The sequence below is a fragment of the Phasianus colchicus genome, chromosome 22 (assembly GCF_987193195.1).
Source record: "Phasianus colchicus chromosome 22, bPhaCol1.hap1.1, whole genome shotgun sequence".
Taxonomy (NCBI): domain Eukaryota; kingdom Metazoa; phylum Chordata; class Aves; order Galliformes; family Phasianidae; genus Phasianus; species Phasianus colchicus.
The window spans coordinates 5,654,546-5,667,505 of NC_143457.1; the positions used below are offsets into that span (position 1 = coordinate 5,654,546).

Consider the following 12,960-nt stretch of genomic DNA (forward strand, 5'->3'; position numbering starts at 1 on the left):
TTTAATTAGTGAGTTTTAAAACATTAATCAAAGTTAAGTTCATTTTAACTTACCACTCATTAAGGCTAAGAAATATTACCATCCTTTTACATTTGCATTGCAAAAATGCAGGTTGAATAGAATCTTCTCAAAGCTATTTTTATAGCCATTAACAAGAAATCATCTTTCTCTATCTTGCCTTTATTTATGATCTTTATATCTGGAGAGATATATTTCATGCAATTCTATTGAGCAAATGAAATGGGTTAAGTGGGGATGCAAATAATGCACAGTTGTCGGGGGGCAATAATCTGCCTCCTCACAGACAGGGTCGGGGTGAGCTTTGGTTATCAGTGGTGAGAAGTCAGATCAAGGGCTCAGACATCACTACTGAAAATGTGAGGAGCAGACTGAGCTGCTTTTAATCCTTAAATAGTAAATGTTTAAAGAAAATCCTATGTTCTGTGTGTAGATTAGTTCAAGGAAATAGTTTATTTTGAATTAATGAACCACGTTGTAAGGCAAGAGCCTTACAATACCCTCCATGGGCATCTAGTGTTTTGATACTGTGGCTAGCAGCAAATATGAGCAAAGGGAATGGGTCTCCTTGCAGCATGGTAGGTAGTCTGTCAGGAACTTCTGAGAACTCACATGACAGTAGCATTGTAAAAGCAAAACATGCACCCTTGTGATTTTATTCCCCTTTTTTTCCTCTAGCAAACTCAGTCCTTGCATTGCAAAGTAACCTCCCTCTGCAGAGCTGGTCAGAGCCCAGGCTCAGAACCTTGCCTCTTGGCAGTACCACTGAGCAGATCCCAGTGATCACACAAGGCGATTCACTGAAAAGCGAAGGACTGCCCTCTTGTGTCAGTCACTGTTTTTTCATGTACCTCATTTTATATTCCTGCCTACTCACAACAAGAGCGCTCTGCCTTGTCTCTCTAGCAGTACTAGAGAGTTCAGTGTTTTAGCCCACTGATTGCTGTGCTACGAAACAAAAAATGGAAAGTTTGAGTAATCCACACATATATTTACCACCTTGACAGACAGTTCAGAACACAAGAAATACAGAGAAAACATGTTGGCTAAGTGCAAGCTAGGCAAAATTTGCTAAAGTTCTTTGTGAGATAGAAATGCAATTTCTGTTAAAAATTAATTACATTTATTGTTTTACATACAAGATTTTTGGTTTTGACATTTTCCTCCTAGTCTCTCTCTAATTTCATGTCTGCTGAGTTTTCAGTTTGTCCTGGATTTCCTCATAGCTATAATTAACATAATATAGCACATTAGACACCATGCTACATTTCTTACATTAAGCTTTCAAAACATGTTTGTTAGTGTGCGCATAATGACTCAGAAGAGAAATTAGCCCTCTTCTATGATACAATCAGAAATACAGATACAAATGTGATTTGGTGGCATAAAGAATTGCCTGTGTAGGCCATTGTGTTAAATCTTGATTTTTACACATGAAAGGTTGACAAGGGGTATCTCATGTTTGCAAGACTGCTTTGAAATTCCCCAGAATTTTCCTGTTTAGTGAAAGCAAATGTTACCAAGATGGGAAGAAATGTACTTGGGAGAAATTCACACTGCAGAAAATGATTATGAACTTGATGCTGACACTGGCAGGCAATGTAATTAGCTCTTTGTGGTCAGTTACAACTGATTAGATAACACAGTTTTTCCATAAACCTTAAACTGATGCCACGTGTGTTATCTTCTTATTTACTTCAGTCTTTAAAAATAAGGAAAAACTACTATGTAGTTAAGTGCTTGTCAAGTTCACACTGATAACCCCTCCAGGTGAGATGTCACATGGGTTCTCATGATGGTAGTGTCATGTTCTTCTGAAATAGCCAATTATTATGTATTTTCTGCATCTAAAACAATTGATATTTTCCAATTCATTCACTGTATTTCAAACCCACTGTGCTCAATCAGCAAAGAACATGAATATTGAAACACATTACTAATACTCAACCAAGTATGGAAATCTCTTTGAAACTAATTTGTACTTCAAGTGGCACAAAAAAGTAGCAAAAGGATCCCACACGCAAGCCAGCTCATCTTGAAAATAGATTTAAAGAAAAAAGAACTACTCAAAAACAATCCCTTCAAGTCTTATGACCAACAAAAATAATCTCTCTCTTATCTGTTTCATTCCTTGTCTGTAGCTGTGAAACATAAGGTAATGCATTTTCCTCCAAACACTTTCCTGTCCTTGTTTGCAGTCATTCTTCAGTTTAAGGAACACATGTCATTACGTAGTGACAAATTTAGCACCCCAGCAGTTTGCTGAGCAGTTAAAGTTCTTAAAATAAAAGAAACTATAGAGAGACAGAGTATCACTGACTCTCTAGTGTGAGTTTATAGGATTCTACTTTCAACTCCAGTTTGGGAAAGCTCTGTTCAGGAGCAGCAACTTGCTTTTTGTACCATCTGACTGTTTCCAAGATGGCAATATCCCTGTGGTCTTCTGCTGGGCACGGGGAGTTATTTTTCTTAAACAGGCGATGAAGAAGCATCCATGTCCCACCTTTATAGGCACTTTTAAACTGCTGCCCTTTATCATGATCTGTTAGGATAATCATCTTTCCATCATAAGTTTGTCTTACAAGACCAAATTCTTCATGTCCTCTTTAACTTTCGTAGTCCTTCCATTTCTTTACTCCCCATCCAAAATGAGCTAGAGCTGAGGCTGTTCTTGTGTTGCATCTTCTGAATTTGGCTGTGTTGCTAGATCTCTGTTGATTACGTCAGGTGAATTCTGGCTGGGATTCTGCCCCCCTGGCATCACCTGTCCAGGGATGTCACTGAGTTTCTGGCTGACCAGTGCTACTTCAATGTGTTGTTTACCCATCTGGACAGCTTCATCATAAGAAGGCGGCAAATCCATTGCGTAGGGACTGTAAGCTGGAGGGGATACAGTGCTCCTATCCATACCCACAAATATTGAAGGGATAGGGGCGCTCGGAGGGTACTGAAATGAGCTATATGCTGTGAAGAAAAGAAATGGAAAGGAAAAAAATCAACAATTGCATGGAACCCTGATATATAAAGGGCTCATCCCATTTTTCTCCGAGAAATTATAGCTTGCCTTTTGCTTGCAGAATAAATGCACGCTGTACTAAAAGCTAGCACTATAGAATTACCCATGATAGAATCTATATACATTTAATAAAACCAAACAAACAAACAAAAAAACCCACTATCAGAAGAGCAAACATCTGCACATATTGCCATCAGCTACTGTTGTAAAGCTCCTGACAGAGTAGGGGTAACCCAGAGGATACCTACAGGTCACTGTGCTGTGAGCAGTGCTGTCGCTGTCAATAGCAACAACAGTCAGATCATAGGGGTGCCGAGGGAAGGGCTGAACTGGAGGCCTCTTCTTCCGGCAGCAGAACTTCTTGCAGCTTGCTGTGATCCCACAGAGTAGGAGCATGAACACAGTCAGCAAGATTAACCTTAGAGAGGGTGAAGAACACCATAATGTCATCAGTTTTACTTCTTCCAGAGCCAGCTATAGTTGCACTGTAAATGAGCGAAAGACAGGTCAAACCTCCTCTTAATGGGTCCTGGATCCAGAATTATAAAGCTGAATCACAGACAGTCAGAATTGGAAGCACTCTGACTACTGGTACCATCCTTTCTGGCTTACAGATTCTGTGATGTTAATGATCCTGGGTTGTATATTCAGCTTGTTTGCAATGAAAGTGGAAAGGAAATGCAAGTATAACCTTGCAAAACCACTGTGCCTTGAAAATGCAACCACTGTCTCTAGGTATGGTGCAAGAAAGTAATATACACTGGGGGCACACTTAAAATGGACCTAGAGTAAAAGGAAAACTCTGAACTGAAATTAAAGAACACTAATTTTTTGTACAAGATAGAATTTTTGAGGAAGTGCTGCACTCTGCATCTTCTGGTGCTAAGAAGGAGTACCTGCAAGTTTGGAATAAAACCTTGCTTTCTCTTATTACAGTCAGGAATGGAGGTAGATAGAAGAAACACACAGACCCTCTGAATACAGTGTAAGCAGCCTACAGGCCTTGGCTCTCATGTGTGAGAAGTACACACTGTCCTGCTGGAACTTTGCAATGAAACATTCCTCCAGTGCAAGGAGTGTGACCTCATCTCTAGCCAGTGGGTATTTCCTCGCACTACCAGCTCTGCATGCTGGTGTGCAGTGACAGTCATGCCTTCACATACTGCTACCCTTGGAGGAAGGCAGAAATCACCTAAGGAGAGGTATCTCAGCACTAGCTCATTAACTTTCATGATTTTAACTCTGCCTAATTACAGAAGCCTTAAAATATTTTATGCAACCATATGTATTTTTAAACAGTCCTATATCAGCATGTTCTAAGAAAGCAAAGAATAGCAAATTAGCTCAGACAGAATGATGATTAAAACTAATCAATTCAATCTGTTACTATCAAAATTAATATGTTATGTGACAGAATACAAACTGCAAAAATAACATTAGGATACACAGAGTGCATGTTCAGGAAAGAGACAAATACACTTGAGGCAAGACCTTTGCCTCACTTACTATTATTCTTTCATTCAGCTTGAGATCAGAATGAAAAATCAACACCATAAGCTCACAGCCTCTTGTCCCATAAAAGGGAGAGCACTGAGGACTGCACTTGAGGCAGTGCCAAGTCCTAACAAGTCCGTTCTGTGCAGCTGCCATTGTGTCCCAAGTTGTTTATTTAGGAAGAACAAAACAAGATCTACAGCTGAACTCTGCTGTACTCGGAATGGAAAGATGACAGACCCCCAGATGAATGCTGTGCTCTGCCTGACACCTTATCTCCTCTGCCATCCCATCTGCCATGCACTCCCCTGGCGGCTTTCCCTGAGCAGTCCTTCCACCATCCTGACTGAGAGGAGCGTTCCATTACCTTACTGCAACTCCTGCTCACGATGTGTCCATTTATTGAGTAAGATTAATAATAAACTTACCAGACATACCACAGACTTGTCCAATGAGACATGTTCTGAGGGCATCTGTGAAGAAAGGTGATAATTCACTGATTTTAATACCCACACTCAAACGGTGAATACATAGCGGGGAATCAATTTCATGCGATTTCTGAGGTGTAAAAAGGGAAGCGATTAATAGGAACACAGAACAAAAATCCTTCAGATTTCATTTCAGAGGACTGTTCTTCGTAGCTGTAACGTTACTCCAGCTAAGAACATGCAAAACCCACTGTAAAAGTGGGGCTTTGGTGAACAAGTGCTTTCAAGGAGAGAGAGCTACACATGCTGGATTCCCATGGCGCTACAAAATAGTTCTCTCACGTTACCCTCCATGAAGCAGCTGTCTGAAAATCCCAGCCTAAGACAACTTCCCACTTCCCCCGCTTCTTTTTAAATTGCTTTTTCATAGCTGCAGTACAACCAGGAATATCTTACTCAGATCTACTCACAGCACAAAAACCCACAAGATAAGGAGATCAGCTGTAACACATTTCAGACACGGCAGCACTCCAAGTGGAGACTTGGAATGGATTTGATGCAGAGCGGTGCTTTTGGCCCCAGAGAGGAGCCTGCCGGCTGACTCCCAGCAGCTGACACTTCCGAGTCCTTAGGAAGAAGAGCGCTGTGCAGCTCCGTGCGTGCAGCAAGGGCAGCCAAGTCACGGCCCGGAGCTGGGAGACAAATCTTCCTTCTGACCCGATACTGCCACTCGACGAGGAAGGGAACAGATTGGGAAACGGACATTTGAAAAATTTCGATTACTCACTGATCAGAGTCCTTCTTGCTATCTCCAGAAGAGCAAAGCAGTGCCTAAGAAAGGGGAAAAAAAAAAAGGATCACGAAACCAGACGGGCAGCAGCAAAGCGCCGCCGAGTCCCGCAGCAGGTGGCGGGCCGAGCACCGCGGCGCTGCCCAAGGACGAGCGGCTCCGCGCCCAGGCCGCTGCGCTGCGGGGGGAACAACCGCGGATCGCCCCAATGGAGCGGAGCTGCCCCGCCCCGCGCCGCGTACGAGCGGCCCCTCGGCACTCCGTCCCGCACCGCCGCCCGACTCCGTACCGCTGCGAGCCGAGCGGAGTCGAGCCGCCCGCCGCGGGGAGGAGCCGAGGCGGGGCCGAGCCCGCCGGGCCCCCGCAGCGCCGTGGTTTCCTGCGGGGCTCCCCCAGAAGGGCCCCTCCGGGCTCCTCTTACGCGTTCCGGGGTTCCCGGGGTGCCGGCGCGGCTCCTTGCAGCCGCCGCGGGGCTGTGATTCGGGATGGCCGCGCACAGTAGAAGCCGTGAAGTTGGGAACGTGATACAAAAGGAGTCCGGATGGAGACTCTTTGAAAGGGTTGATAACTACAGGACAAGGGGAAATGGTTTTAAGTTAAGGGAGAGAAAATTTAGGTTGGATATCAGGGGGAAATTCTTTACTATGAGAGTGCTGAGGTGCTGGAACAGCTGCCCAGAGAGGCTGTGGATGCCCCGTCCATCCCTGGAGGTGTTCAAGGCCAGGGTCCCAAATGGGACCTGGGACCCTGGGCAGGTATGAAATGTGGAGGTTGGTGGCCCTGCCTGTGGCAGGGGATTGGAGATTCGTGATCCTTGAGGTCCCTTCCAACCCTGGCCATTCTGTGAAACAGCAGTCAGTGGTTTCACCAGAGGTGTTAGACTGCTGCTCATTGATTTTTAAAAATAGATAATGATCAGATTTGCTAGCAGCTGAGCACACACCTGGGGGCTGTGAAGTTTCAGAGATATTATAATGTAGTGAAAAAGAAATGAGAAATTAGGAACAAAAAGCAGCAATGAAGCTTCGGGAAAACATCATTTGTGTTTTTAAAAAGCCTTGTTAAAACACATTGAAACACTTGAAAAGGTTTTGATGGCTCTCTGAATACGGGCTTGCTCCCAGAGAAGGTAACCGTGTTCAACGGTTATAACATTTATAAATTCAGTTACAATTCCTACATGTTGGTGTGGCTGTCTTGCAATTTATTATTTGGGAGAAAAAAATGTGAGGAAATATTTTGTTGCTTTGATTATACTAATCCCTGTAGCAACTTTCCCCTTCTGAATGATAACTTTTGTGCGGTTCTCTTCACAATGAAGCCTAGCTATTGTAGATGGATCACACACACCCAGAGCATTAAGAAGCTCCTCTTGCTTGTCTTACCATCAGGGAGGAAGAAAACATGCATCAAAAGCTAACTGTATCCATACAAAAGGAGTATTTCTGCATCAGGGCTGAAGGTGACTCAAAGGTCAGATGCTGTTGAAGCAGTGGTACAGCAGAGGTCAGTTACATGGCAGGAAACTAATGTGAGTGCTGGGGCATAAACCAGGCAGCAGCTGAGCACCATTCGACCTTTTTCTCCCTCCCCACCTCTCCCAGTGGGATGGAGAAGAGAATTGGGGAAAAAAAAAAGGCAGAACTCATAACTTGAAATAAAGAGTATATATTAAGACAGAAAAGAAAGAGAGGAGTAATAGCAACAATAACAACATATATATACAAATAAAGTGAAGCACAACACAGTTGCTCACTACTCACCAAGCGATGCCCAAGGAGCAGCTGACCCCCAGCCCATTTCCCTCAGTTTTATAGTTTTTTACATGATGTCATATGGCATGCAATATCCCTTGGGCCAGCTGAGGTCAGCTGCCCTGGTTCCAGCCCCTCCCAATTCCTTGTGCCCCCAGCACCTCGTGGGCAGGACAGATGCTGAAAAACTGAAAAGTCCTTGGCTCTGTGCAGCACCGCTCAGCAACAACTGAATCATCAGTGTGTTATCAACAGTTTTTCTTTGGAAGCCAAAACACAGCATAATACCAGACAATATGAAGAAAACCAACTGTCCCAGCTGAAATCAGGACAGCTAGCCACTATGCAGAATGATCAGAATGGTAAGACTGGGTAAACAACAAAAAAAAAACCCCACAACTAGACCTATAAAGCAGGGAAGCTAACTGGGTTGTGGAAGATCTCAATTGGAGAAAGAGGGGAAGAATAACTAAAAGAAAAACATTTTGTTGAGATCTCTGACAGTAATTATAAGCATGACAAAATACAAGGTGTTTTTTTTGTTGTTTTTTTTTTTGAGATTTTACTGAAACAGGAGGAAATATATCTGGACTCCTGTAGGCAGAAATTTCTTTTGCAAGAAGCAATAAAGAGCAACAGCAATAAAGAGCAGACCTGATAGCATGGAAGTACTGAGTTGAGCAGCTCTCCCCCCAGCTGGCAGTCACTGGCTTTGCTCTATCAGAGATGTCACATGTTGTTGACTGAAATATTTTCCTACAGGACCAACCAGGGTCACGAGACTGCAGCTCATTTAGAAAAAGCACCATTCATAAGTGTGGAGCAATCTCTGAAGTCACTGGATAAGAGAACACATACCCATGATACACACTTACTCTCTTACTCTGTCTTAGTAATGAACTTAATGTAGCTTTTAAGGAACAGAAAATGGATGTAAATGGCATTCTTACTAAACTACAGCTAGATTAGAGCCAAGAAGTATATCTACATGTAGATCCAAATTTTTCTGAAAGTTCAAGAGATCATATCTGGTGATCCAAGAGCAATCCACAGTTGCAAAACTCAGTGTAAAGCATGATGTTCAGGAGTACAGTTAGAGAAGCAGAAAACTTAAACTTTTGGAAAACTCAGATGTATTTCTGAGGACACATTTTCATATCTTCCTCACAGTGTGGGCTCCATCCTTACTGAAGTCTTGTAAGCTTACATTTCTGTTTTGATGTTATACGCGTAGCAGCTTCTGGCAATTTTAACAGAAATTCTTGCTAACCTGCTTTGGAGATGAAGCACTCAACAGAATTATTTGTTCCTTCAAGAGGTAAGTTACATGAAGGCTAGAGTTGCTGTGTTGAGCTCCTCGTAGTTGGGCAAGCATGAGGCATTTACCTTAGTGACATTTACAAATGGTCTAGTTCTGTTTTCTTACTGCTAAGCTAAATGAGCAATTTTAACAACTACACAAGTGACACAGGGCTTTGGAGTGGTGGACAGGAAGCTTTATCATAGGCTTACTGTGATTCATGAAAGATGATGCAAGATTTAAGGGATTTCTATGCTCCAGATTTTTGCTGACTCCATGGTCCCTTGTTCCCTATCTTGAACTGGTTCTGTACTCTTGCCTGAAACCAGATAGCACTTCTTGACCCAAGTTAAACTATGGGGCACTTCAGCTTCCCCAGTAACTGTTCTTAGTCAGAATTCAAATGAAAACAAATATAGAAAATGAAGTTCCTGGGCAGCCATGACCTAGTGTCTAATCATAGACAGTGATTAGTAGACAGCATGGTCACCATCTCTTCTTGATCATGAAGATTTCGTGATGTACTGTAAAAATGATTGCCCAAACCAGCAGGAGGAGGCTTAAAATAAAGTACTTTATTTTGGTCTTAGTAGGAAAAACAAAAAAGAAAGCCACCACAGCCGTTAAAATGATATGAAGTTGGAAGCAGACATTGTTTGAAACTCCCTCATTTAGAGGTAAAAAGATACTCCTTTTGAGGGAATTCCTGACTTTGGAAGACACTGCAGTTAACACAGTTGTATCTACTTGGTGCCTCTTGTTAATTCTTCCCTATACTACAAGGTTAGCAGCACCAGATCAGTCTAAAAATAAAACTAGTAGATATGGAGTTTATATAGAATTCTGCAGGCAGAAAAGCAGGAATAGTACATGTTACCTTCCTTTCCACTTTCCTTCTCCCCTCACATATTTGCAACAGTTTCAGAATCTTCCCAGGTTCCAGCTGAGATCCAGCGATTTCCCAAATATCAAGTCTTCACCTTCCACATAGCTTTGAGCCCTCAGCTAGTGGGAGCAGATAACTGTTGCCACAAAGAGAATTCGGTAGGATTCCTTTATGTCACCTTTTAAGTTCAGGAAGGCTGTCTCAACCAGGGGGGCACTGGCCTACAAAGAAAAAAAAAAAAACAGAAAAAACCAACCTATTTCTTTTGTAGATCAAGAAGGTCAGTTGATCAAATTCTAAACTATTTTTCAGCTCAGGTGTAAGATGCACCCCTTATAGCCATAGGTTACCTCTCTTCCTTCTTGGTTGATTGTTTCCTGTCTTCACACAACATTCATACTGCATTAACCAAAGCAGCAGTGACTAAGTGCTCTATCCACAGAGCACTACAGATGCTGTCACCACATTATGTCCATGACAACTGGGCAACAGAGTATGCTGCAGCAAGGGTTAGGAAAGAAGCAAACCCCGTTAGCCATGATTTAGCATTCAATCTTGTGTAACAACTAGTGGTTGCCAAGAGGAACTATGTCAGCCTCGTATGTCATGCCAGGATCTTTACTGCCTTCTTTCCAAGCAATGACAGCATCCTTTTAAATTTGGATTAGGCCACTCATTCTGCCGTCCCACACACTGCTGACAACAAAAATTAGCAGAGTGGATTCTTTCAAGTCTCCACAAGTACCTGGGAAGATTAACTTGGAAGGGCAGTTACAGCCTTAGGGCTGTTTTGAAATCATACTAAGAGTCTGCAGTACAAAAAAAAAGCAGGAGGTGACAGGGAAACAGGGTTCATTAAGCAGTTCATAAATCGGAAATGAAACAGGTCCCACTGACTTCTAGGAACATACCAAAAGAAAAGGTACCCAGAGTTCTGTATCAGCAGGACTGCAGGTTTTCTTGAAAAAGGAGCATTAAGAAAGTCACTTCATGGATGCGAACAAAGCAGTGCCTTTTAGTGAATAGGAGCAGTATTTTGGCACTGTATAATGCAGTGGTCTGTAAGAATTTATTTTAAGTCCCATAAAGTGCAAGTGACTAATGCTTGTTCTCATCACACAGATGAATGGAAGTCAAAAGATGAGATAGAAAGCCTTCAAATCATACATATAGTTACTGGCTTTTGTTCCTGTATCTTAATGTGTCAAAGCAGCTTTTGTATTGATCCTTTAAGTCAGTGAAAACACAGCTGCAGTGCTGGTGGTTTAAGAAGCAATGTGCAACTGTTACTTACATCAAAGTCAGCAGGTGGCACCCAACAAACGCTGATGCGTTTTACATGACCACGATCAACTTTTCCCTTTACAGGCTCAATAGCAAATCCCTTCTTCTGGAGGTGTGACAGGTTATCAAAACTGAACTCCACATTCTGTAAGAAACACAACATACCTCCATCACAGTCAACTCAATTTCTTTATACATAATAGCCATTTATTCACTTAATTTGCCCAGATGCTATATGGAGCTCTATTGTTTGCCAAGCTACTTCTGCCATATGAAACTGAAAACAGCCATCTTGTTCACTGTCACAACAAATCATAAAACAAAATACTAAAATGAGGATCAGAACTGCAATTCAGTTCTGTGCTCAAACTGTCGTATTTCAAAATTAGAGAAGGAAATTATTAAACGTAATTAATTAAACATGATTATGCTAATGCCTCTTATCAACCCCTGAAAATCCATCTTTTATTTTCTTTCACCAATGCTTTTGTGTAAGGTTGGTTAGAAAAATATAAAAATCGTTTTTAATTTGGAGAACAAATTCTTGACAGAAGGCACTCGTAACCACTTACACTCTACCAGTATTTTTAACAGCATCTGATATAAGATTGCATTTTCTTCACCTTCTTAGATGCAAACTGAGCTGTCTGTATAGCTCCAACTTTCAGTTCTGTCACTGCTGGCAGTAGGGCATTCTCTCCCTCCACATGCTCCAGAAGCAGGAGAATGGACTTCACTGGTTCTTGCAGCTCTAGAGAAATACGAATCAAGTAAACTTTGAGGATAAGTTCAAACCCGTGAAAGCATGTCTATTCCATAGCAGTACAATCAGGAGAGTCCAGTATATGCTATAACACATGAAACAATTTTGTAAATATTTAATGAATGCCAGAGAAGTGGCAGAAAAATAATAAAAAAGAAATCAATACAGCTTAGTTCTCTGTATCAGTATTAAATTACAATAGATATTTTAGTTCTCTCTATCAGTATTAAATTACAATAAGTATTTGCAAGGTAAGTTGCAAAGGCATATGATCTTCATTAAGATACAACTGCATTAGAATTCAGATAAAATCTTACCTTAAGGGAAAGTTTCACACAGATTTGGAGGGGGGAGGGGGGTTTACGAATATAGGCTATACTATAAACCTTACTTGTTCTCACTGTGGAAAGGTTATGCTTAGCATACTTTTTCTTAAAAGACATAGAGGTGAGCTATAACCATCAACTATATGGTTTATAGCTCACTGTTTTGTAATAACCTAAGTGGCAGCACACTACCTTCTTTTCGTGTTTTTTTTGATGACAGAGGTGATGTTACAGCCAAGGACTCAATGGGCACATCTAGTGGAATTCCACCTTCCACATACATGGGATGATCTCTTGCTGCACCCTTAAGCTGGATCACATGGGCAGTTTTCTATATGGGACAAGAATGTGTTGGATACAGGTTACAGCTTAAACACCAGTGTAACTGGAATACACAACAGCCTCAGTTGCTTAAGAACAGTATCATCTGCTTACCTTCAGTGCCAGGAGGCACCATACACTAATACAAGAATTCTGTATCTTCCCCTTGTCTTGTCTGCTCAGGCACTTTTGTTTTAAACCTTTCATTCTTGGGCACTGTGCCTCAGAAAGGACTGAAATAACTATTTACACTAAAGCCACTAAAAGAAGCAAACTTATCTGCTGCCAAACTCGGCTTAAAGTTAATAAACTTGAACCAGCCTTTATTCATTTTATTCTGATTTTCTTTCTTACCTGCAATTCCAAAATATAATCTAGGAATACAAAACATGGAAGGAGAGAAGCAGTACTTACTTGGTCACTATACTTCCACTCAGTTTGCAGTGCGTGCTGATGGTCATTAGTGGTCACCCTTCATTAACTTTTGGTTAGCCTCTTTTGGACCACAGCATAAAGCTACCTGCCATGCTGCCAGCCTGTGTGTCCTGATTTGGGCTCCATCTAAGCTCAACTGCTGCTC

The 12,960-nt window shown here is 41.9% G+C and overlaps 2 protein-coding genes across 6 annotated transcripts in view; both read right to left on the minus strand.

Annotated features, from left to right (window-relative positions):
* Positions 1–1,118: 1,118 nt before the first annotated feature.
* TMEM52 (transmembrane protein 52) lies at positions 1,119–7,977 on the minus strand. Of its 2 annotated transcripts, XM_031613370.2 has the most exons (5): positions 7,510–7,977; positions 5,744–5,787; positions 4,957–5,001; positions 3,283–3,452; positions 1,119–2,982 (listed from the first exon to the last, which is right to left on the minus strand). In XM_031613370.2, exons 3-5 carry the CDS (start codon positions 4,986–4,988, stop codon positions 2,672–2,674), a joined length of 513 nt encoding a protein of 170 aa, XP_031469230.1. In that variant the 5' UTR covers positions 4,989–5,001; positions 5,744–5,787; positions 7,510–7,977; the 3' UTR covers positions 1,119–2,671. The 2 variants fall into 2 exon arrangements, with proteins under 2 accessions (XP_031469230.1, XP_089979304.1); XM_090123178.1 differs by lacking the exons at positions 5,744–5,787; positions 7,510–7,977 and adding an exon at positions 5,427–5,560.
* Positions 7,978–9,768: 1,791 nt separating this feature from the next.
* The window catches only part of CFAP74 (cilia and flagella associated protein 74), a 37,100-nt gene continuing 33,908 nt past the window's right edge, over positions 9,769–12,960 (minus strand). For all 4 annotated transcript variants that reach the window (XM_090123144.1, XM_031613378.2, XM_031613376.2 and 1 more), the window contains 4 exons: positions 12,252–12,390; positions 11,594–11,721; positions 10,981–11,115; positions 9,769–9,907 (listed from right to left, as the gene is read on the minus strand). In XM_090123144.1, coding sequence (XP_089979270.1) covers positions 9,806–9,907; positions 10,981–11,115; positions 11,594–11,721; positions 12,252–12,390 — 504 coding nt within the window. In that variant the 3' untranslated portion in view covers positions 9,769–9,805. The remainder of the gene's footprint in view (positions 9,908–10,980; positions 11,116–11,593; positions 11,722–12,251; positions 12,391–12,960) is intronic.